At 49.5% G+C, this 23,119-nt stretch overlaps 2 protein-coding genes across 5 annotated transcripts in view; both read left to right on the top strand.

Moving 5' to 3' along the window:
• Nucleotides 1-1,670: 1,670 nt before the first annotated feature.
• ZNF174 (zinc finger protein 174) overlaps nucleotides 1,671-23,119 on the top strand; it is a 60,368-nt gene continuing 38,919 nt past the window's right edge. Inside the window, exons 1-4 of one of the 4 annotated variants that reach the window (XM_004750549.3) lie at nucleotides 1,671-1,750; nucleotides 2,208-2,833; nucleotides 3,844-4,066; nucleotides 7,285-10,534. In XM_004750549.3, the coding sequence (XP_004750606.1) occupies nucleotides 2,426-2,833; nucleotides 3,844-4,066; nucleotides 7,285-7,886 (1,233 nt within the window). In that variant the 5' untranslated portion in view covers nucleotides 1,671-1,750; nucleotides 2,208-2,425 and the 3' untranslated portion in view covers nucleotides 7,887-10,534. Of the gene's footprint in view, nucleotides 2,834-3,843; nucleotides 4,078-4,315; nucleotides 5,965-7,284; nucleotides 10,535-12,165; nucleotides 12,629-23,119 lie in introns of those variants that run through there. The other 3 variants (XM_004750550.3, XM_013055073.2, XM_013055072.2) reach the window with 3 other exon arrangements.
• The window catches only part of NAA60 (N-alpha-acetyltransferase 60, NatF catalytic subunit), a 70,292-nt gene continuing 51,104 nt past the window's right edge, over nucleotides 3,932-23,119 (top strand). Inside the window, exon 1 of the transcript XR_006604338.1 lies at nucleotides 3,932-4,066. The gene's annotated coding sequence lies outside the window, so the exon portion shown is untranslated. The remainder of the gene's footprint in view (nucleotides 4,067-23,119) is intronic.

Below are 23,119 nucleotides of genomic sequence, written 5' to 3'. Positions count from 1 at the left end.
CCTGGAATCAGAAATCAGAGAATACCTTAGTGGTCCAGAATCACAGCTAAAAAATGACTCAGCGACTTGGAAGGGGAGTTGCAGGAAATGGAAAAAGACAGCATAAAGTGATCTCATAGTCCTTCCCTCTGCTTCCCGTGATGTACTTTCTGCCCTTTTCCTTTGCTCCCTCTACAATCTGAGAATCTGAAGTGCTAGAATCATCAAAACAGTTTTCTCCACAGGCCAGTGGTGTTTGCTCATGAATTCCCCAAGCTACTTTCCCATGTAGCCCAGCTGTTCTTTCTTGTGTCCCCCGTATGCCTGGATCTTGGTCCCTGCCCTCCATTCCCTCAGGAAGCCAGGAGTCACCTTCTCATAAGGTGCCTCTGGATTAACTTCTTCATCGTTCACACTCTCGTCTCTACTACCACCACAGCCACACACACAGTGTGGATGAGACACGACTGACTTGTGGTATGCTTTCATTTTCCAGTACTACTTCCTACTTCGGATCTGCATCTTCTTCCTTTGTAACTGAGTCCTAAATTCCAGCTGGTGTCACGGGGCTATTCCTTACAGTACCCTTCCCTCCCACCCCAGGAGTTTACGTCAGGCATCTGACATAAACTGAGCCTGTCAAAAGTCTCTGAGGTTTTCCAAATTTCCTAGGAATTGCTGTATTGGGAAGAGGTAAGACTGGAGCGATCTGTCATTGTGTGTCTCAATATAACCACTCCTGCACCAAAGGGGTGAGCCTGATTACAGGAGTTAAAAACAACAACAAAAACCTTAAAAAACTGGATTCCGGTTGCTCTTCTTCCAAAGATCTTTAACTGCCTTCACTTACAATCTCTTTACATATAATGCAGCCAAGAGACTACTGACAGGGAAATGGAAGGCATTCCTGGTAGTAGTCCTTTATAACAAAACAGGAGCGTCACAGCACGCAGGGCCCCGGCCTCAAAGATGTATGCCATGCCGCACATTTTCCATATTCTGCACCTTGTCCGGATGCAGAATAATTTAGTAAATGCTACCCTACTTTCAGGCGGATGACGGAGCTCGTGCTCCTCTTGACCCCTAACACCCCATCCATAGTTCGTTTGAGAATGCTGCTCTTGTGTTTCACTCTGGCGAAGACCCAGGTGCTCGGCGGAAAGCAGGACAAGGGTAGGAGCCGGACTGGTTCACGTCTCGCTCGGCGGAGATGCCCTGAGTCTTGCCAGTTCGCCGGGCGCGAGGGTCAGGAGCTGGGAGGGGCGGGAGGGAGCACCCGCAGGTTCACGGCCCGCCGGGAGTCCGGGGTGGCCGGCTCGGGGCGGGGCGTGCGCGGGGGCGTCCGCGCCTGTGCCCACTGTCCTGAAACGAAGGCGTCCGACCCAGCTTCCACCCCGCAGCGGCGAGGAAGCGGAGTACTTACAGACTCGCTCGGCGGCCGGTCCGGAAGTCAGAGCCTGGACAACGCCCCGACTCTGGGCGGTAACCCACCCGCTGCGCATGCTCGCGAGTGGCGCCATTGGACTACAGCTCCCAGCGTGCACTGCGAAAGGACGGTCGCCGTCCCTCGCCAGCATCGACAAACTCTGCAGCAAATAGACGAGAGAGACTGCCCTCTGGGAGCCAATTCCCCGGGAGAGGGGGCGGACCCTCCAGTGCCGTATTTTCCTGCGTCATTCTCTCCTCAGCCAGTGGGAGTGTCCGCGACGAGCGGCCTCGGCTCCGCCCCCAGCCCTGGCTCCTGGTTTCCGGGTCCTAGGTCCCCAGAGAGGTGAGTCCGCGGCAGGTGGGTGCGGGGTGCAAGGTCGCCGGCAACGCTGCCGCCTCAGGCGCCACCCTGCCGGGCTCTCACACAGCCGCGAAGGTGACCCGCGCGCCCGAGAGCCGCAGCTTCGCCCAGCTGGGGGGCCGCCGGGGCGCCCTCGGAGGCCGGAGCCGGCGGGCCTGCCGGGCGTCGCGAGCTAGCGACAGCCGCGCTCCGCCAGCACTGCTGCGAGCCGGGGGGCTTCCGCGCCCTCCGTGCGGTGCCTCCTGCCCCGCAGCTCCCGGCTAGGTTCTCGAGGTCGGCGCCGCCAGGGTGCCGGGGAGGTGGCGCAGGCCACCTGTGTGACAACTCGAACTTTTCCTGGGGTTTCCCGACCGCCAGTTGGATCACGCTGCGCAATTCCTCTGAGACCTTGTGTTTATCGGTGAAATAAAAGCAGGGTTTTCCCCCCCGTTCCTTTCAGGACGTTATGAGTTTCCTCCATTTCGAGACAGTTGAGGAAACTGTCAGAGGGTCAGACTCTCCCTACCGTCAGTCCCTGTGTTGTCCTCGGGAGCTTGGGGCCTGTGTGTGCCCCGCCCTCCCCCACATCTTGCTGACGTTGAGAGAGACTTGTGCAGAGCCATGAGCCCTAAGGCTTGAGCTGCTTCGGAGGAGAGAGCCAGTCTCCCGAGCCCCAAGATGGCGGCTAAGATGGAGATAACTTTGAGCTCGCAGTCCCACATTCAGGCTTCCTCCAAGCCAGAGAGACACATAATAACAAAACTGGAAGACAAACGGGGACCCACTCTGCAAAAAGACCGCCCCGATCCTGAGCTCTCCCGCCAGAGCTTTCGACGGTTTTGTTATCAAGAGGTGTCTGGACCCCAAGAGGCCCTCTCCCGGCTCCAGCAGCTCTGCCGTCAGTGGCTGCAGCCCGAGCTGCACACCAAGGAACAGATTTTGGAGCTCCTCGTGCTGGAGCAGTTCCTGAACATCCTGCCTCCAGAGATCCAGGCCCGGATCAGGCATCGATGTCCAGTGAGCAGCAAGGAGATTGTGACCCTGGTGGAAGATTTTCAAAGAGCTGCCAAGAGACCAAAGCAGTGGGTAAGGAGGGCCCTCTTTCGTGGTCGCCAGGATTTCTTTCTCATCTGGATGGTATCTGGTCTCTGTATCCCTCCCTGTTTAGTCAGAGTCCAGAAATGGACCCGATGACTACAAATGTTGCTTCTGGCCTCTATTTGGGAACCCCCTTGGGGGATGTTAATAGGTTTTTAGAAAATCTAGGCACTAGTACTCCAGTAAGAAAGTAGAGGATCAAGTAAGTTCCTTGCATTTGTCCCTAAACATCACCCCACACCCATTCCTCCTGAAGTTTTCCTACTATCAGGATTCTTAGCAGGCAGGGTCATCTTGTTGGGTAGGAATTTGATTTGGGGGGACCTTCATGGTGGACCTGGCTTCAGTGATGTGTCTTCCCTGCAGATCAGGAAGTTGCAGCTCATTTGGCCAGTATTTTTTTCCAGTCTCCCAATTTAGACCCCATTCAGGGCTTAGGCAGGAAGCCAACTACCATATGCTTTGAGGAATGGAGGCTGTCAGGAAACACAGCGGGCAGTCTTCTAGCCATACTACTACTGGGATCTCCTTATCAGGGAAGCCTTGGGCAGAACAGTTTATTAAGTATGGGTTTTATTATTAATGGTCTCATCAAATGCTTCCCGATCCAGTGGGACCTTTTTCTGATAGAATCTGCTGGGTGGGTGACATACGGTGAGACACAGGATGCGACTCTCCTAGGCCAATGTCATGACTGACCCTGTTATCTGTGCCTTCTCTCTGATGAGCTTGAAGCCCTGTGAAAGACCCTGTTTAGGGTCACCCACTTAGGAAGTCTTGGCTGATTTGAAGCCTCCATGGATTAAGATTAATCTCACTAATCATTCTGCATGTCCTTCCCTTTGCTACCTTTGAGAGTTTTCATCGTCTCTCACAGTTGGCCTCTGGACTGCTGTCGGTATACCCCAGGGTAAAGGAAAGGATCCTTGCAGAGCAGGAAGAGGTCAGGCTGCCCCCAGTCCTCAAGCTGCACTCTGATGCATGGGGCTTTTTTCTAGGTGGCCGTTTGTATGCAGGGGCAGAAGGTGCTCTTGGAGAAGACTGGGTCTCAGCTTGGAGAACAGGAACTCCCAGACTTTCAACTGCAAACTCCTAGAAGCTGTCCCAGGGAGAACTCTTTGGAGGAGCCTTCCCAGGCAGAATCTCAAGACCAGCTGAGCACTCATCATTGGGACAAATCCCCGCTCCTCCAGGAAGCAAGCCCTAGATTGGCCGGCCCAGGTAAACACTCCGTGCCTCTTCTCTCCCTCTCTAATCTTTACCTCCGTCAGAACATTCTGTGGTTCTGAGACACCATAGACTGCATGTCGGATTTTTTAATGTTTTGTGTAACACTAGATCTTTATTTCCCAACAGATTTCATTGACTAGCATGGTAGTGATAGGTGTGTAAGAAGTACAGTTTTATCATTTTCTGTTAATGACTCAATGTCAGTGCGTAATGGGATTATCTACTCTGTCCCTTTCGGAGCTTCTTGTAGTGACAGATCCACATATGACCACTGATGAACTACCTTCTAAACTGTGGCTGAGTTTCATTGCTTAAAATTGTCCCATGTTGAGAAGGGGCCTAAAGAATGCTATACGTTAGAGGAAGAGTGCCGCTCCGTATTATTTTCTGCCTCTTCCTTCTCCTGTGACAGTATCTGCGCTTCACCTCCTGTGTCCATTGCCTTATCCGTCTGTGGCACAGTGCCAGTCGTTGGTGGCCCTGCTGTACTCAGTCCTGTGATCTCTAAGATTGAATAACAGAGACACTCTGGCCAGTCTTAGTGATATGCGTAGAGGGGATGGTCAGCAGGTTAGAGAATATTACCAGAAGGCTGGAGCACCTTGATTTCCTACATTCAGTGAAACACTTAGGTTTGGTTATTCTCTGAACTTGGGAGTGGAGAAGACCTGGGGCATCCAGCAGAAAAGCACTGTGACCCTGGCTCTGGTCCTACCCCATAACCTCTGGGTTTCGTGGTCCTGAGCACGCACACTCCCTTCTGCCTCATCCTAAGCAGCTCAGTGTGTGTCTAGGCCCCATTGTTTATTCGATCCCCGAAGGTAGAGTCTCTACCCTAAGATCCAGTAGTGCCTTCCTTCAGAGCTGCACTGCCCAGTAAGTTGCCACTGTCCACACATGGCTATTTAAATTTTATTTATAGAGATATATTTCATGTACTGTAAGAATCACCTTTTGAAGTATACAATTCAGTGGTGTTTAGTACTTAACACGCTTGTGTGACCATCCCTATTTGTCTAATTCTTGAAAATGTTCATGACCTCAGAAAGAAACCCAGACCCCCTGGCAGTCACTCTCTAGTGCCCCCTCTCCGACCCCTGGCAGCAACCATCTGCTTTGTCTCTGGATTTGCCTATTGTGAATATTTCAGAATCACATATGTTGTGCTCTTTTGTGACTGGCTTTTTTCACTGAGAAGGTTTTTGGCTTCACCCGTGTTATCACACGTGTCCCTCCTTTGTTCCTTTTTACGGCTGATACTCCATCACGTGGACGTTTTGTTTATTCATCAGGTGGTCATTTGGAGTGTTTCCACTTTTTGGCTGTTATGAATAGCGCTTCTGTGAACATTTGTTTGCAAGTTTTTGTGTGGACATATGTTTTCATTTCTCTTGGCCACATATCTAGGAGTGGAATTGCTGGGTCAGACAGTAGCTCTCTGTTCAACCTTTTGAGGAAACACCGACTATTTTCCAAAGCGGCTGTGCCATTTTACATTTCCACCAGCAGTTCCTGTGAGGATTCTAATGTCTCCACATCCCTGTCAGCACTTTTCGGTGTTTTGGTTACAACAGTTGCATTAGGTGTGAAGTGGTGCCAACGGAGGTTTTATTTCCCTGATGGTGAATAATGTTGAACATCTCTTCATGTGCTTATTGGTCAGTTGTATATCTTCTTTGGAGAAATATCTGTTCAGATCCTTTGCCTGTCTCTAATTTGGATTAATCTTTTGTTGTAAGAGTTCTTTTTATATCCTGTATACTCGGCCTCTATATATAATTTGCAAGTATTTTCTCCCACTGTGGGTTGTATTTTCACTTCCTTGATAGTGTCCTTTGAAGCACAAATGTTCCTAATTTTGATCAAGTACAATTTATCTATTTTCTCCATTTGGCTTGTGTTTTGGTGACATATGTAAATTACCTTTGCCTAATCCGAAATCACAACGATTTATACCTATGTTTTGTTCATAGAGACATTAGTTTAGCCCTTCTGTTTTTGTCTTTGATCCATTCTGAGTTACTTTGAGTACGTGTTGTGAGGCAGGGCTCCATCCTCACTCTTCCGCATGTGGAAATCCAGTTGGCCCAGCGCCCTTTATTGAAAAGCCTACTCTCTCCATTGAATTGCCTTGACAACCTTGTCAAAAAGCAGTTGACCATAAAGGTATAGGCTGCTTATTTAAATTTGAATTAAAATTAACTGAAATTAGATAAAATTTAAAATTCTGTTTTCTCCATCATAGTAGCCCCATTTCAAGGACTCATTAGCCCCATGTGGCTGGTGGCTGCCATATTGAATAGTATATACACACACTCATGTACACACACACTTCTCAGTTGGCAGCAGTCCTGTGGGGTAACACAGTTCTAGAGCCTCCAACTTGCCCACAGACATTCCAGCATGGTTCCGTCCTGATCCTCAGCGCTCATGGTCAGAAATTGCAGAGTTTCTGAAATTAGGATACATGTCTAGCCCATTTTGTAGTTTGTAACCCTAATGCCGTCATGTTTATAATGAAAGAACACACCACATTTGCTGAATTTCCCATTATTTGAAGTGACAGTTGTAATCATTTCGTGTCCATGAGAGTGAGTAGATTGGCAGTGTTGAAAGTTCAACAGTTCAACTCTCTCCTTTTCTTTTTTTTAAAAGATTTTATTTATTTATTTGACAAACAGAGATCACAGGTAGGCAGAGAGGCAGGCAGAGGGTGGGGGGGAAGCAGCTCCCTGCTGAGCAGATGGCCCGATTTGGGGCTCGATCCCAGGACGCTGGGATCATGACTGGAGCTGAAGGCAGAGGCTTTAACCCACTGAGCCACCCAGGTGCCCCAACTCTCTCCTTTTCGTTTGTTTATTGCCACTCAGGTCTGATGGGTTTGCTTTTCTATGTTTCTTCCTTCCCTAACCTTTCCTTAAAGGTAGGAAGGAGAGATGGGACTGGAGAACTTGGTTCCTAACATGAATATAAATTACAGTCCTCCCAGGAGCCTGTTAGCCATGTAGATTTCCAGCTCCCCTCCCCCCAGAGATTCTGACTCAGCAACCCTGGGGACACAGGAACAGCCTGCTTGTGTAACAGGTGCCCCAGATGAATCAAATGCCAGTTGCCAGTGGAGGACCACGCTTTGAGAATACTTCTTAGCTCATTTGCTGAGCTTCTTTCTTCAAAGCCCAGGAAATGAAACATATTCTTTCTAATTATAGAGGCCCCCAGAATGAAAAGTGACAACAAGGAAAATCCACAGCCAGAGGGGGCTAAAGGAGGAAAGCCATGTGCAGTTTCCCCTGGCAGATCCAAAGGGAATGGTCTGCAGAGTCCTGAGCCGAGAGGGGCGAGTATGAGTGAACCCCGGTTGTCCCGGAGGCAGGTCAGCCCCCCAAATGCTCAGAAGCCGTTCACTCACTATCAGAGACATTGCAGGGAACTGGAATACATCAGCAGCCCCCTGAAAAGCCACCCGCTGCGAGAGCTGAAGAAAAGCAAAGGAAGCAAAAGGAGCCTGAGCAGTCGTTTGCAACGTCTTGGTCACCAGCCGACCCGCTCAGCAAAGAAGCCTTACAAATGTGATGACTGTGGGAAAAGCTTCACGTGGAATTCGGAGCTCAAAAGACACAAGCGTGTACACACAGGGGAGAGGCCCTACACGTGTGGAGAGTGTGGGAACTGCTTTGGGCGCCAGTCCACCCTGAAGCTGCACCAGAGGATCCACACCGGGGAGAAGCCGTACCAGTGCAGCCAGTGTGGGAAAAGCTTTCGCCAGAGTTCAAACCTCCACCAGCACCACAGACTCCACCACGGGGACTGATAGCGGGGCTTTGCGCACTCGGTTCAGAAGGAAGGTGTCTGTGTTTCTCTTTCCCCTCACTTGCATGTAAACCACAGACTGACTGTGTGACTTACAAAGAAAGCAAGAAGTCCCTGAGGAATGCCGGTGCACGTTTGGCTGCTGAGGAGTCTCAGAAGACACCAAGGGGGATGTGACCCTGTTGGTGACCGAGTGAAGAGATGGCAGCTCTGGGTGTTGAGTCAGACAGAACCGGGGTTTCTGCTGGAGAGCAGGGAGTAACTGCCAAGACAATCCCGCCGATCCTGCGGGGTCTCCTGCCCCTTTATTTATCCTCTAAACGTGTCCAAGGGTAAATTACTTATATATTTAATGCACTTGCTGTCATACCAGACAATCTTGATCATACACACACTTCTTTAATAAAGATCAGTGAGCCACTAGAATTTCAAGACAGAAGGTCATTGGAATATAAATCCCCTAATATTCTTACTCTAGTTTCTGGCTGGTCATAACAAAGGACACATGAAGTGAGAGTTTGAACATGTTTGTATGAGGAGAGGATTCCCCAGTAAATAGTGCTTTTACACACACACACACACACACACATATACATGCAGTTCACACATGTTGAGGGAATTATTTATATGAAAACACCTTTGATTTAGGAAGAAATCTCAGCTGCTACAGCCCCCACCCAGGCAACAGGGGAAAGCTGCAATGGGGAAGAAGCGTGTAGCGTGTGGAGACTGCTAAGGACATGCCAAAGGGACCCTTACTAACCTCCTTCCTTACTCAGGCCGGCAGCCTTAAGAATAACAAGATGATTGGGGGATGGAGTGTTATAAAAGTGGATTATCTCAGTACATTTACTAAAACCCATTGAAATGGGTTAATTTTATGATATATAGATTATATCTCAGTGAATTTTCTTAAAAAACACAAAATATATTTGTATAAAATATAAAAGTTCTGGAACAAGGCCAGAGAGTTGATCGAATCCATCCCATCATTCTCTCAACTAAGAATCCAAACCCAGTTGGTATAGTTCTCAGTCACCCAGAGCAAGCCAGCGGACCTCTGAGTTCAGAGAAGACCCCGGTGGATGGGTGCACCGCCTCCAGCAGGACACGGGTATGTGGCATTCTTGCTAAAACAGCGGGATCCTCCAGTTGCTGCCGGTCACCTCTGGGCTGTGTCTTACCCTTACCCACCATGGTTCTGCAACATGCTGCTCCCTTTGAATTTAGGACCTGCCACCCCCACTGCTTCCTCCCTGTCCCTTCTCACAGGAGCATCATACTCAGCAAAACCCTCTCTGACTGGTTCCAGGCCGACTTCATTGTGTCCCTCTCTGCTTCACTGCGCACACCAGTGGGGCTCAACCTGGGAGCAGATTTGCCCCCCTCCCCCTGGGGGGCGGACATTTGGCCATGTGTGCAAATGCTGCTGGCTGCTCGTGGGTAGAGACCAGGGATGGAGCTAAACATCCTACAGTCCACAGGACAGCCCCACAGCAGAGTCGCCTAGTCCAAAGTGTCAGTGGTGACAAGGTTGGGGAGCTATGCTGCTCACAGTAAAAGCTCTTCAAGGACAAGAACCGTATTTTTCCAACGTCTTAGCTTTTAGATGAAGTCTAAAGGAAGCCAAGGGAAGTAGGTGTTTGGACAAGGCTTGGTTCTGCCTGAATCGTAGGTCCTGGTGACAGTGTTGAATACAGTTGACAAAGCTTCTTACCTTTTGGGCAGTGAGAGACTGAATGGAAGCTCTGTGGCCTTTTAGATTACATCACAGTCCCCCTCCCAGCAACCGTATTAGGTGTTAGAGGAGCTTGTCTGTATTACTATGCCTGCACCTTACCTCACCCCCGTCTGTCACCTCTCACCGGTTAGAGCCTCCTGATTGCTTATTTGCTTCCACCTCATCCATCTTTTTCCAGGACAGTTTTGCTGTCACAGGACCCTCCTAATCATGGCTACGTCTGTGTCAGTTTCCCATTGGCTCTCTAACGTGATCACAAACTTAGTGGCTTCAAACAACACAAACCTAATCTCTTATTAGAGTTCCAAAGGTCGGAAGTCCAAAATCCATTCCACAGAACCAAAATTAAGGTTTCTGAGGGGAGAAATCTGTTTTGTTGCCTTTCTCAGCTCCTAGTGGCTGCTTCCTCCATCTTCAGAGTACATGCCTCCATCTTCTGTCGCATCACCTTGTCCTCTGACTCCTACCCTCTGGCCCCCTGTGTAATAAAAAGGGCCATCATGATTTTATTGGGCCCACTCAGATAATCCAAGAGAATCCTCCTGTCTCAAGATTCTCAGTCACATCTGCACAATCCTGGTTGCCATAGACAGTAACATTCATGGTTTCCAGGGATTAGGATGTGTACATATTTGGGAGGCCAGACTTCGCCAACCACACCTGTCTGTTCTGTCTGTTGAATCAACTTGGTTAGTCCAAGCTCTCTCCTAAAAGCAAACAAACCTAGATTTCCACTCTTCTTATTTATAAGAGTTGGGATAGGAACTCTCCCTTAAATGAAAGTTTTGTTTGGTATGTGTCAAAGAACCGGTATGTGTTTTCTCTCTTCTGAACAAAATAACTGCTGAATCGTAAAGTCTTTGGCTGTCTGTTCAATTGTGGTCCTTCAATAAATGTGACAAAATTACCATTCTGAATATCACTCATTCCAAAACATTTTCGAGCCCTGATGCTACCTCGCCTCTCCCAATCCAGTTCTCCTCGGCGGGTGAGGTGCGACTCGCGGCGAGCAGAATCTGAGGGCTGGAACAGGTCCAGCCACACTTGCCAGTGTACACCTTCAGAGGTAGGATCCTCCCGGTCCCCCTTGCCCACGCCTGGTTCCGCCAGAGGGCTTCCGCCCAGACCACTGACTTGCAGCCTTGCAGTTAGCTACCCCATGTAAGAAGTACTCTCTCTCTTCACCCATGAGCAACCTGTAAGGTTTACCATCTTGTCTGGGTTTGGCCTGTATTCAGCCATGGAGGGGGACGGCTCCCCTGGTGGCCCCCAGTGAGACAGGGGGAAGGAAACATGGTACATAGTGGAGAATCTGGGCCTCGCAGATGTCCCTGAAAAGCATTTTCCATCTACAGTAGATAAGGACTTGTAAAACCCTTCCCATAATACCATTACCACTCCCAACAGAATTCATGACTCCCTAATACCATCCGATACAGTGTTGAAATTTCACCCAGTGTTTCCAGAGAAAAAATTCTGTTTTTATTGAGATGTATTTCACACAGAATGTTCACCCATAATTAGACGATACTCACCGAGTAGTGCAACCATCACCACAACTCCTACGAGAACATTTTCAACAGCTGAAGTAAACCCCGTCTTATCTAGCAGTCATTCCCCATCCGCGTGCCCCCTTGAGCTCCCTCTGCATTCATACATCTTCAAGGTTCATTGTGTCAGGACTTTATCCTTTCCGCGACCAAGTTACAGTCCACTGTGTGGATAGACTGCTTTGGCTTATCCATCCATCCAGTGGATATTTGATTGTTTTCATTTCGGGGCTCTTGTGAATAGTGCTGCTGTGAACGTGTGACGAGCTTTTCTGTGAACAGGGCGCCTGGGTGGCTCAGTCGGTTAAGCGTCCGCCTTCAGCTCAGGTCATGATCCCAGGGTCCTGGGATGGAGCCCCACATTAGGCTCCCTGCTCGGTGAGGAGTCTGCTTCTCCCTCTTCATCTGCTGCTTCTCCTTGCTCTTGCTCTCTCTCTCAAGTAAATAAAATTTTTTAAAAAATCTTTAAAAAAAAGTTTTTCTGTGAACACGCACTTTTATTTCCCTTGGTAAATACTAGGAGTGCGGTGGCTAGGCCATATGGTAACATTATGTGTAGCCGTTTCTGGGGAGCTGCCAGGCTTTCTCTATCGGGTCTGCACCCCAGTTCCCCACCTGCAGTGTGTGAGGGTCTCAGTTTCTCTATATCGCTGTCAGCACATGGTATTGGTTTTATTACAGCACGCTAGTCCGCATGAAGTGTGTTCACTCTGGTTTTGGTTTGCGTTACCCTGGTGTTGGACATCTTTTCCTATGTTTACTGGTCATCTGTGTATCTTCTTTGGAGAAATGGCTGTTCAGGACCTCTGCCCTTTTAGAATTCGGTTGTCTTTTCATTGTTATAAGAGTCCGTTATAGATACTGGAATCAAGTCCTTATCAGATATAGGACTTGCAAATATTTTCTCCCATTTTTTTGTAATACACTTTTGTGCGATTACAGTATGTCTTTTATTTTTTTTTTAAAGGTTTTATTTATTTATTTGACAGATAGAGATCACAAGTAGACAGAGAGAGAGAGAGGGAAGCAGGATCCCTGCTGAGCAGAGAGCCCGATGCGGGACTTGATCCCAGGACCCTGAGATCATGACCTGAGCTGAAGTCAGCGGCTTAATCCACTGAGCCACCCAGGCGCCCGCAGTACGTCTTTTAAAGCACCTGTCACCTGCCAGACTACAAAAGTGACCAGTACAGTCACATTTCCTGAATCAGCGGTGAAACAGAAGTATGAGGCAAGCCTCCCCAAAGATCACTCTCTAGAATGGCTCTCGAAACTTGTATTGAACCAGGTAAGGGCAAAGCCAGCTAGACAGACCCCAAGAATCTGCCTTGCCTTGGGGGTCACTTGGCCATAGTCAGATCTGAGGCAGCTTTGTTTTTGTTGTTGTTGTTGTTTTCTAAAGATTTTACTTATTTATTTGACAGAGATCACAGTAGGCAGAGAGGCAGGCAGAGGGAGAGAGGGGGAAGCAGGCTCCCTGCAGAGCAGAGAGCCTGATGTGGGGCTCGATCCCAGGACCCTGGGATCATGACCTGAGCCGAAGGCAGAGGTTTAACCCACTGAGCCACCCAGGTGCCCCCTGAGGCAACTTGTTAAGGGGAAGGAGTGGACTTCATGCCAGGCTAAGACTGAGGCATGGCTTTGCGCCCAGCCCTGTCATTCTCTAGCCCGGTCTCCTGGATGTGTCATTTAAAACATCCAGGCCTGTGTCCTCCCCTGGAAATGGGAAGACCTGGCCTGCTTCCCTCACAGGATGGGTGAAGTGAATGTGTATACGGAAAGCATCTTGTCTCCTGGACAGCATCGCACGAAAGGAAGGTGAATTCTGTGCCAAGTAGTATGTAGCTTCTTGAATTAGCTACTCAGCCCTTCAGATCCTGGGAGGGGCGATGAGGCTGCAGGGATTCGAGGGCGGAGATGTCCTGTTCCCTGCATTTGGCATTTTTTTTACACCACGGTCACAGGAGATAATGTCCTGAAAGGGAGAAGAATTTCTTCGGAAAGGCTGCTTGTGAATAAAATCAATGTCCCAGACAGAGGGGCCCCAAAGCAGAGGCACTCCTTTCAAGCATGGCCCTTTGTGCTCTTTGCTTTATCTTCTTTTACCAGAGTAAAATATACATACAGTTGGCCCCTTTAACCATACAGCGGTCCTCTCCACCATCCCTCTCCAGAACTGCTGCTTCCCAGACTGACACTCTGTCCCCATTAAACATTCCTCATTCCCCTCCCTCCACAGCCACCCTTCTGCTTTCTGTCTCTGTGACATTGACTCTAGGGACCTGGTGTAAGTGAAGTCACGCCATAGCTGTTCTTTTGCGACTGGCTTCTTTGATTCAGCATCATGTCCCCCAGGTCCCTCCATGCTGTGGCGTGCGTCAGAATGTCCCTCCTTTTTACCACATTTTGTATAGCTATTCTTCCACTGGAAGACACTGGGGTCGTTTCCATCTTTTGGATATTGTGAATAGTGTGCTCCTTACTTTTGGTAAATACAGAATTTGCAAAAACCCAAGGAAAAGTTTGTCATAGGGCCACAGAGCCTCTGAGAGTGGCACCCTGTGTTAGTGCCACTGGAGTAGCTGCAAGCAGGAATGGGCCCAAGGTCTGGGGAGGGGGTTGCTCTAGAAGGTAGAGCAGAGGGTTAAGGGCAAGGAGAGAGACCGGGGTGGCCAAGGGAGGGTATCCCTCACAGAGCAGCTTTAAGCATCTTTGAACACCCAGAAATGAAGGTTAAAATTGGGGGGCTACCTGGGTCCCACTGTGAGGTATGAGAAGATGTCTGGGGGTAATGGGCAGACATATGAGCAGATACCCCACCTGTACTGGGACTCAGTTTTGTTGGGAGAGGACAGTAGCTGGGTGTTTTCTCCAGCTGTGGGTGGGAGTGGGGTGAGTTGATGGATTCTGAGACCGACACAGTCCCAGGAAATGGCAGAGCCCAGCAAGTGACACTGCAGAGAAGGATGGTTGACGTGGAGCATGGGTGTTCATACCAAAGACCACGTCGGAGGACGAGTTTAAGGCGCTTGCTTTACCTTTCGGAAAGAAGTGATGGGAGACAGTTCAGGGTAGCCAGGTCTTTTAGTCTGTTCGTGCTGCTGTAACTAAGTACAGACTCCGGGGCTTACAGACAACAGACATTAGCTCTCACGGTTCTGGAGGCTGAAGTAAAAAATCAAGGTGCCAGCACCACCAGGTCGGGTTCCGGTTAATACTCGGCCTCCTGTCCCTGGGACCTCCCGCTGTGGAAGGGGCGAGGACGTGCTCTGGGGTCTCTTTTACAAGAACCATCCCATAGATGAGGCTCTACCCTCGTGACCTAAGAACCTCCCAACAGCCCCGCCTCCTAATGCCATCATCTTTGGGGGTTCAGATTGCAGTCTATGAATTTGGGGGAAGCCTCAAACATTCAGACCATAGCACCAAGTGTACATTAACTTTGGCTTTGGACAGACCTAGTTCCAGTCCTGACTCTAGATCGCCTTTCAGAAGTGGCCTTCAGCTTTGTGAGGTTTAGATGAGAGGATCCAAGCCGTGTGCCTTTAGTGCTGTCCCAGTCGTCTCAGGGTCTAGACGCTGGACTTGGAGCATGTGGGCCTTTGTCCCTGGGGCCTCTGTTGCTTCTGCAAATACCCTGGAGAGGGGATGGGCAGGTGCAGGGGACCAGAGATGCGAGGACTCGTGCTTTCGCCTCTAGAATGCCCCGCACAAAAGCTTTGTAAACATCTGTTGATCTGAACTCTTCGGAACGCAGGGAAGGAGCCCGCCAGGGACGGTGTTTTCAGGGTGAAGCTGAGGTAAAGCATGTGAGGATACAGATGCCTCTGGGGAGCGTGCCTCAGTATGTCCACTTCTGAGACACATATGGCCCCAAGCAGATGCTTCCCTGGGAAGGAAGTCCTGTTCCAGACCAGATAGGAGGAGTCGTGTCTGACCCAGGATTTGGAGGAATCAGAGGTCATAGATGACACCAGAATCAGAGGCCTGCCTTCAGGAAGAAATCCTGAAAGCTCACGCTAAGGAGAAGTTCTCTCTGATAGAGAAGTTTGCTTTAGAGAGTGAGGGACCTTCTGAGGCAGGCAGAGGGGATGGGGTGCCCAGTTATATCCCAGAGGACTACTCATGCTAGGGGGTTGAGGGGCTGAGTGGGAAGTGCCCTCCCAAGGCCGACTTGCATCCACTCCCCCCCCCCCCAGCTCTTCCCCCAGGCCCCAGAGAAAACCCTCCAGTCCTGTTCTTTGAAGCTATGTAGCTTATTTTCCCTTTGCAACGCATGGCTTCTGTGGAAGGAAACTGCCTAAACCAGGACGTCCATCTTTTCTATTTATTTATCTTGCTGGGAACTGCATTTTTTTTTAAGATTTTATTCATTTGACAGACAGAGATCACAAGTAGGCAGAGAGGCAGGCAGAGATAGAGAGGGAAGCAGGCTCCCTACTGTGCAGAAGGCCCCATGTGGGGCTCAATCCCAGGACCCTGAGATCATGACCTGAGCTGAAGGCAGAGGCTTTAACCCACTGAGCCACCCAGGTGCCTCTGGGAACTGCATTCTTATGTTAACATCCAGCTTATTTGGTTTTTACTTTGATTTATAGTATTTAGCAAATTCTAACACACAGATCAGTAGCAGCTCATCTTACAAGAGACTCTGCTCTTTGTACAGAGAAGACAGAAGCAGCTTTCCTCTCAGGTCTGCACACAAAGAAGCTGGTAGCAGAAATTATTTTCATGTCTTTGATATGTTATTTTGTGTATTACATTTAAGTGTACTACAGTTGTAAAATACTGATTTCAACTTTACTTCAAAGTTTTTTTTTTTTTTCCCTTGAAATATAATTCAAATACTCTAAAATTCATCCTCCTAAAGTATACAGCTCTTGGGGCACCTGGGTGGCTCAGTGGGTTAAAGCCTCTGCCTTCGGCTCAGGTCATGATCCCAGGGTCCTGGAATCGAGCCCCGAATTGGGCTCTCTGCTTGCCGGGGAGCCTGCTTCCTCCTCTCTCTGCCTGCCTCTCTGCCTACTTGTGATCTCAATCACTCTCTCTGTGTCAAATAAATAAATAAAATCTTAAAAAAAAAAAGTGTACAGTCCAGTGGTTTTTAGTATAGTCACAGAGTTATGACCAGATAACTGTGTTTTTGAAAGTGAACAAGTGACTGCCTTACATGTTACTGGTTGATCACACAGCTAGCATGCTGCTGCGGTACATGTCCACATGAGACAGCTTGGGAGTCCTGGAAAAGGCAAGGAGCCTGAAGACCCGCTTCTGTCCCTAGTGTGCAGCTGGGCAGTTTCCGAGCTCTCAGTAAAATCAGGGGCTTAGACAAAATGCTCTCTAGTTCTACTTGGAGCGGCCCGTCTATTCCTGGAGAGTTTGGGTCTGTCAAAGTAGAGGTGACCCTCAGAGCTCCACAGTGAGGATACTTGTTGGAAATCTGGGGAGATAGGACCCCTGGGGGAAAAGGAAAGCATCTGTTCAGGGCACCCCACTCAACCCCCCAAAGGAGGGGAGCTTATCATCCATCCAGTGTTTACTCTCTAGGTCTCTTCTGGCCCTTTCCACCCAGCATCCTGGCTTCCTAGACTTTCTCTGCAAATCCTCCATCAGGATTACTGCCTCTTGTCACCCTCTGGGTGCTCATGCTGAACCCAGTGGGGATGTCTCAGGATAGTTATAAGCACTGTAGTAGCTTTCTGCTCCTGGACATCTCTGGTCTTAGCCACTGATGGCACAATCCCCCATGGTGGACAAGAACCTCCCTGGCCCAGCTACCTCCTCGAGGCAGAAGGTCTGATGCCCTGACAACATTGTTTCCCGATCAACATCATGGGTCTGCAGGTAGGATTCCCACCCCCAGATGGCATCTTTAATCAGAAGGCTTTGTAGTTCTAGGGGATGGGGAGGTCCAGGGCACCCAAGTTTGCAGCCATCTTAGGCGAAGAAAACGGCCCCTTAACAGCTAGGACTGGACCTGGGAATGTCACATCCTGTATCTTTATAGGGTGTGTTCAGGAGTCTGTGTTCTCCAGTTTCTGGCTTTTTTCCCCTCGAAGCAAACAGTAGAGGTGAGCAGGGAAAGCCTGCTTTCCTGGGGCAGCGTGGGGCTGCCCAGGCGGGGCCCCACCTGGCTAGATGGGGCCAGCAGGCACACTCTCTGTTAGACAGCAGCCCCCTGGCCCTGTGTCCTTTCCAGAGGTCTCCAACCAGTGAACTCCCAGTCAGTGTTCTGCTCTCCCAAGTGGGCTCCCTGAGCTTCCTGGCTGGGTAAATACCTTTCCTGGCATAACACACCTCTCCCCTGTAGCACTTAGCACAGCTGCAGTGTCACTCATGATTAACCGTCTCCTTATGAAGTTAGAAAACCCACACTCATGAAGGCATCCTTTCTCCACAGAGCTGACACCATCCAGTCCCTCTGCCCAGAAACTTCCCTGCACTCTCCCCAGCTCAATCATTACTTTTGCCTCCTCAATCTGCCTTTTTTTTTTTTAAGATTTTATTTATTTATTTATTTGACAGAGATCACAAGTAGGCAGAGAGGCAGGCAGAGAGAGAGGAGGAAGCAGGCTCCCTGCTGAGTAGAGAGCCTGATGCGGGGCTGGATCCCAGGAGCCTGGGATCATGATCAGAGCCGAAGGCAGAAGCTTCAACCCACTGAGCCACCCAGGCACCCCCTGAATCTTTCTTGAAGCCACCCCCTCTTCCTCAATCCCAGGACCCCCTCCTACTGCAGGCCCTCCTCTCTCACTCGCTCCGCTGCAACCCTCGGTCCCAGCCTGTACCACAAAGCAGGGTACCCTGCCCGGCCTTCCTCCCCCACTGCGTACCCTTACCCAAAGTGGCAAATGGGGGACATAGAAAGCAGGGGCTCAGAGACTGGGGAGCCAGGAGCCGTGCACGGTATCTCCTCTAATGGGCCTCGGACTTGCTCGGCGGTAGAGTTAGTCCCCGGCCCCCCCCCCCCAGGGACGCGTGCACTGGCAACTTCCACGGAGCGAGCCCCGGCCAGCACTTCCCAAGTGGACCCGTATGGCACTGGCCACCACAGGGGAAGTGGGCGAGAGCGAGGGACGGAACGTCAACCGGAAGTACCCTGTCCATTCCTCTGACTGGGGCGTCCGGCACCCTTGGCTGCCGTGGAGCTCTCTGGGAAATGTAGTTCCAGCTGGCTCCGCTTCCAACGCGGGTTGGAAGGCTTGGCTCTGGTGATCGTTGGGACCATTAGCCTAAAGCTGAAAGGCTGTCCTGGAGGCTCACTTGATAAATTCCTTTGCCCTTGTTATATATATTTATTAAATGCCTACTACACACCGGGCACCATTAGGTACTGGGGTTGCTATGGTGAACCCAGACCATACACATGCCCAGAAAGCCCAGTGTTAGAGGGGGAAACTCATCAATCAGATAATCGCACAAACTGCAACTGTAAAACTGTTAAGGAAAAAACTTAAGGCAGGAATCACGCGGTGGGAAATGACTGGGGAAGGCTCTACTTGAGAGAAGAAGGTCAGAGGCTCCTGGGTGTCTCAGTTTTTGAGCATCTGCCTTCAGCTCAGGTCATGATCCCTGGGTCCTGGGAGGGAGCCCCTCCCTCCTGCTCAGTGGGAGGCCTGCTTGTCTCTCTCCAACTCCCTCTGCTTGTGTTCTCTCTCTGGCTGTCTCTGTGTCAAATAAATAAAATCTTTAAAAATAAATAAATAAACTGATAACCTCATTAAAAAAAAAAAAAAAAAAAGGTGGGGGGAAGAGAGGAAGGTCAGGGCCTTCTGGGTTTCTCCTGCCAGGACAACCATTTGATGGCAGTAATGATTCCTCAGAGGTGTACCTCACAGCATTTCCCTTAACCCTTAGACACTGGAAGGCAGACTTTGTGATTATTCTCTGGGCCTTCAAGGAAGCCGAGACACAGTCATTTTCCAAAGCTTGCACAATCGCAGATAGCTGGGCTTTAATCACATACCTTCAACAATGAACCTGAGACTTCCACCCTGTCTCCTCCTACTTCTTTACACACCATGCAGTCCAGCCCCGTTTTTTGCATGTGGGAAACATGGATGATGTCAATGGCGAACTAATCCAGGAAAAGTGCTCAGCACAGGAGGGCCAGGCACAGAACAAGCCCTTGATTAGTGTTGGACGTTTCCATCACTACTCTAATTGCCTGTCTGCCTACTCTGACTTGTATGTTACCCCAGCCCCATACTCTCTTCTTTCCGCATTATCCCTTTAAGTGACCTCTTCTCTTCCACTTTGTATATGTAATGTTGGTGGGGCTGACCCCAACCACAGCTCCAGGAGTGTGTCTGACAACCAGGCCAGGCCAGTCTACTCCCAGCCACAGTGGCTGGTTCAGTTGGTTGATGTGGCTCTTGAGCCACATCAGTCAAATGAAACTTAACCTCTAAGAGGAATGTGAAACTGTTAGCCAAGTTCCCTTTTGTTCCAGAGTGTTCAGGGTGACAGTAGTTCCCCTTCTTGTAATTTTCTGGGCAGCCTAGCCTGCAAGTGTGGGACCATTCTGCCCACTTTGGGTGCTACCCCTCTTCCCACTGAAGGGGTCTTCTAGAATGGGAACAGCACAGGCAGTAATGTTGTCAGGCCAGCTACCCTCTGTGCCAGTAATCTGAGCTATTTTAATCACTAACGCTTTACTCACAGAAGGCTCAAGGCAGGAGGATATGTAGACCCAATTCTCTAAAGTCTCCTTCTCTGTTGTATTAGCTCAGCACAATTCTATTTGAAATGCATGGAGTGCCTGGGTGGCTCAGTTGGTTGGGCATCTACCTTCGGCTTGGGTCTTGATCCCAGGGTCCTGGGATTGAGCCCCACACTGAGCTCCCTGCCCAGCGGGGGCCTGCTTTTCTCCCTCTCCCACTGCCTGCTACTTTGCCTGCTTGTGTTCTTTCTCTGCATCAAATGAATAAGTAAAATCTTTAAAAAAAAAAAAAAAGAAGAAAGAAAAGAAAAAAGAAAGAAAGAAAAAGAAAAGAAATGCATGGGGCACCTGGGTGGCTCAGTGGGTTAAAGCCTCTGCCTTCGGCTCAGGTCATGATCCCAGGCTCCTGAGATCAAGCCCCACATAGGGCTCTCTGCTTGGCAGGGAGCCTGCTTCCCCCCCACACACACACCCCTTCTCTCTGCCTACTTGTGATCTCTGCCTGTCAAGTGAATAAAATCTTAAAAAAAAAAAAAAATGAAATGCAACCACATTTACCACACTTCCTTCAAATTGCTATAAGCCTATAGCAATTGTGCCTCTTCGCTAAATTATTCCTTCCAAGCAATAGAACACCATAACATTTTTATCCTGAGAACTATCTTACTCAAACTTTTTGCTAAATTCCTTACAGCTTTTCTGGGCTGCTGTTAAACCTCTTGTCTACTTGTAAATGACTGCACCAATGCCTATTCCCTTTCCTCCTGTCAGTCCTGTAGCTGTATCCAAAGTATAAAATTGACAGAGCCATAGAAATTTCATTCTTTAAATGCACAGTTTTAAGCATTTGCCATGTGTCCTTCCCTGTGCACCCCCCCCCAGAGACATTAGACCACTAGTTGTGTAATTACTACTTAGTTTTATAATGGTAGGTAGTGATGGGGCGGGTGGTGTTCCAGGTAAAAGGAAAAGTATGTTCATACTTCCTGAGGAAGTAAAGAGCTTGGTACATTTAATGAACTGAAAGAAAGAAAGATAGTACAGCTGGAGAGAGAGAATAAAGAAAGTAGCTGGGGTTGGCAGGGAAGTAACAGTTTGGAAAGTTCTGTTGAGTGTTTTGGAATGTTATCCTAAGGACAACGGGAAGCCAGTGGATTATGTCAAGTTGGATGGTGACATGATTAGATGTGTTAGCTATGCTGGCAGAGAACAAGAGTGATGTGCGAGGTTAGAGGACTATTTAAATCAACCCCAGTGAGTACTGTTAAGTGGAGACACAGAGAACCAGTCAGGTCTGAGAGAGAGATCTAAGGCCACAGGACTTGAGGGAATGGATGAGCAGAGGAAGAGGGAGTTGTGTTGGTAGCATGAGCAATTGTGTGTATGTGGCACCACATACTGGAGGCAAACAAATCAAGGGCTAAAAGTTTAAGTTCAGCGTAGGACGTGTTCTGATGCCTCAGACATCCAAAGGAAGATGTCTCATGGACACTTGAATATAGGGATCTGGAATGCAGGGAGAGAAAGAATCTGGGCGAGACATGAAGTGAGGTCTTTGTAGTCACGGAAGTGGCGAAGCTCATTCGGGAGGACCCTGTACTCAGGCGAGCCCAGGATACAGTAAGCCACAGAATCATCTGTGAATTTGGCCGCGAGGCACACAGGCCAACGAGGAGACAGGCGCTAGTTCTAGAGCACATTCTACCCGACAAGTCGGAACCAAAGTGTCTCTTTCAACAAGCCAAAGGTACACAAACTGGACGAGCCAGCAACTTCGCACTGCCAAAGTGGACTTCGTGCTGCGGAGGTAGCACGGACTCCTCCTGCCCTTGGCGCGTGATCTGTGCCTAGACTCGGGGGATGGAGATTGCTCTGGCCCCCAACAGCCATACTTGTGCTGCAGAGGGCGAGACTGAAGGGACCCGTCATCAAACGCTCTCGGCCCAAAGCCCAGTTTTTGTAGGGAGGGCCCCGCGGTGGGTGCCAGGGATAGGCTGGGAACCCGGTGAAGGCCGCTATGAGGCGCCCACAGCGTCCCAGGCGACCCGGGAGGGCACAGCCCCGTCGCCCTAAGAGGTCGCCGGAAGTGAGCGCATCACTTCCGGTTCCCAGCCCTGTGGGTCGCTCTAGCGCGTCTCATCTCGCTGGCATTTGGACCGGTCTGTGCGGGTCGCTGCTGAAGGCAAGCCGCCGGGGCGTTCCTTGGCCGCGCAGAACGTTCTGGGGGCTGTTTGGCACACTGCCGGCTTCCACCCCCAGCTCTGGGCGGGGAGCACGCAGGCCTTTGCCACCCTCTGTGGCCGCAGGTGCCACAACCCCGACCCCCATACCACGCGCGGAGCCGGGGCTGGAGGGGACTTCGAAGTCTGGGGCTGCCTCACGGGGTTGCACTGGAACTTTCTTCTGCGTTCCGGGGAGCTAAAGATTTGTATCTGCGTTAGGAAATGGCTCGAGGTCACCCATTCACTCTCCAAACCCACAGTTCCCGCCCGTCTTCAAAATTCGCTGCCATCCAAAACCACTGGTGTGTGGAAGAGCAAGTGTGCTTAGTCGCCTTCCTCAGAGAGGGGCAGGTATTGGATGCCGTGCCGCACATCAGATAGACTTAATCACAGCCTAGTGAGAGCGTGCGTTCTAGAACTAAGTGATGAGAACACACCGAAATAGGTAAAATCAAAACATTAGACAGTACAAGTGCATGTAACAGACATACTTGGGAGGTATCCAAGCGAATTATAGATTGCAGCAGATTCTCGGGGTTTTATATATATATATATATATATATATTTTTCCCCCCTCATTCTATCACCAGTCCTTACAGGGTGTTAATGCAAGGAGGGATATCAAAGAATAAAAGAGCAAAAAAAAGGGGGGGCAGTCAAATGGGCATGAAAACATGGATAATGATCCTCCTGACATCAGATCAATAAGCTTTTTCAATCTACAAAACTAAAGCAGATGAATATACATACTTCAAATGAAGATCATTGTTACTTTTTTAACACGTGGTCAAAACAAAAACACTAGATAACTAGTACAATGAACCATTAGTCAAAATAGACTAATTAGATGAACTATAATCTGCTTTGTGCGCATACTAAGTAAATTGGCAGATTACTTGGAGCAAAATCTGCAGTATCAGATTGTGTTACATGCTTCAGTCTTCAGAACAATGCCACCTGATTCTATGGGACCTCAGAAGTTGAAGACTCAAAACACTTGTTTTCACTCCCTGTATACTGTGTTAGTCATTTTCTGTGTTAAATGGGGAGATGCGAATA

Source organism: Mustela putorius, unplaced genomic scaffold (genome assembly GCF_011764305.1).
Source record: "Mustela putorius furo isolate JIRA1106 unplaced genomic scaffold, ASM1176430v1.1 tig00004007_pilon_pilon_pilon, whole genome shotgun sequence".
NCBI lineage: Eukaryota > Metazoa > Chordata > Mammalia > Carnivora > Mustelidae > Mustela > Mustela putorius.
Note: the sequence above shows the minus strand (reverse complement) of the source record. Positions and strands in the feature narration are given on the sequence as shown.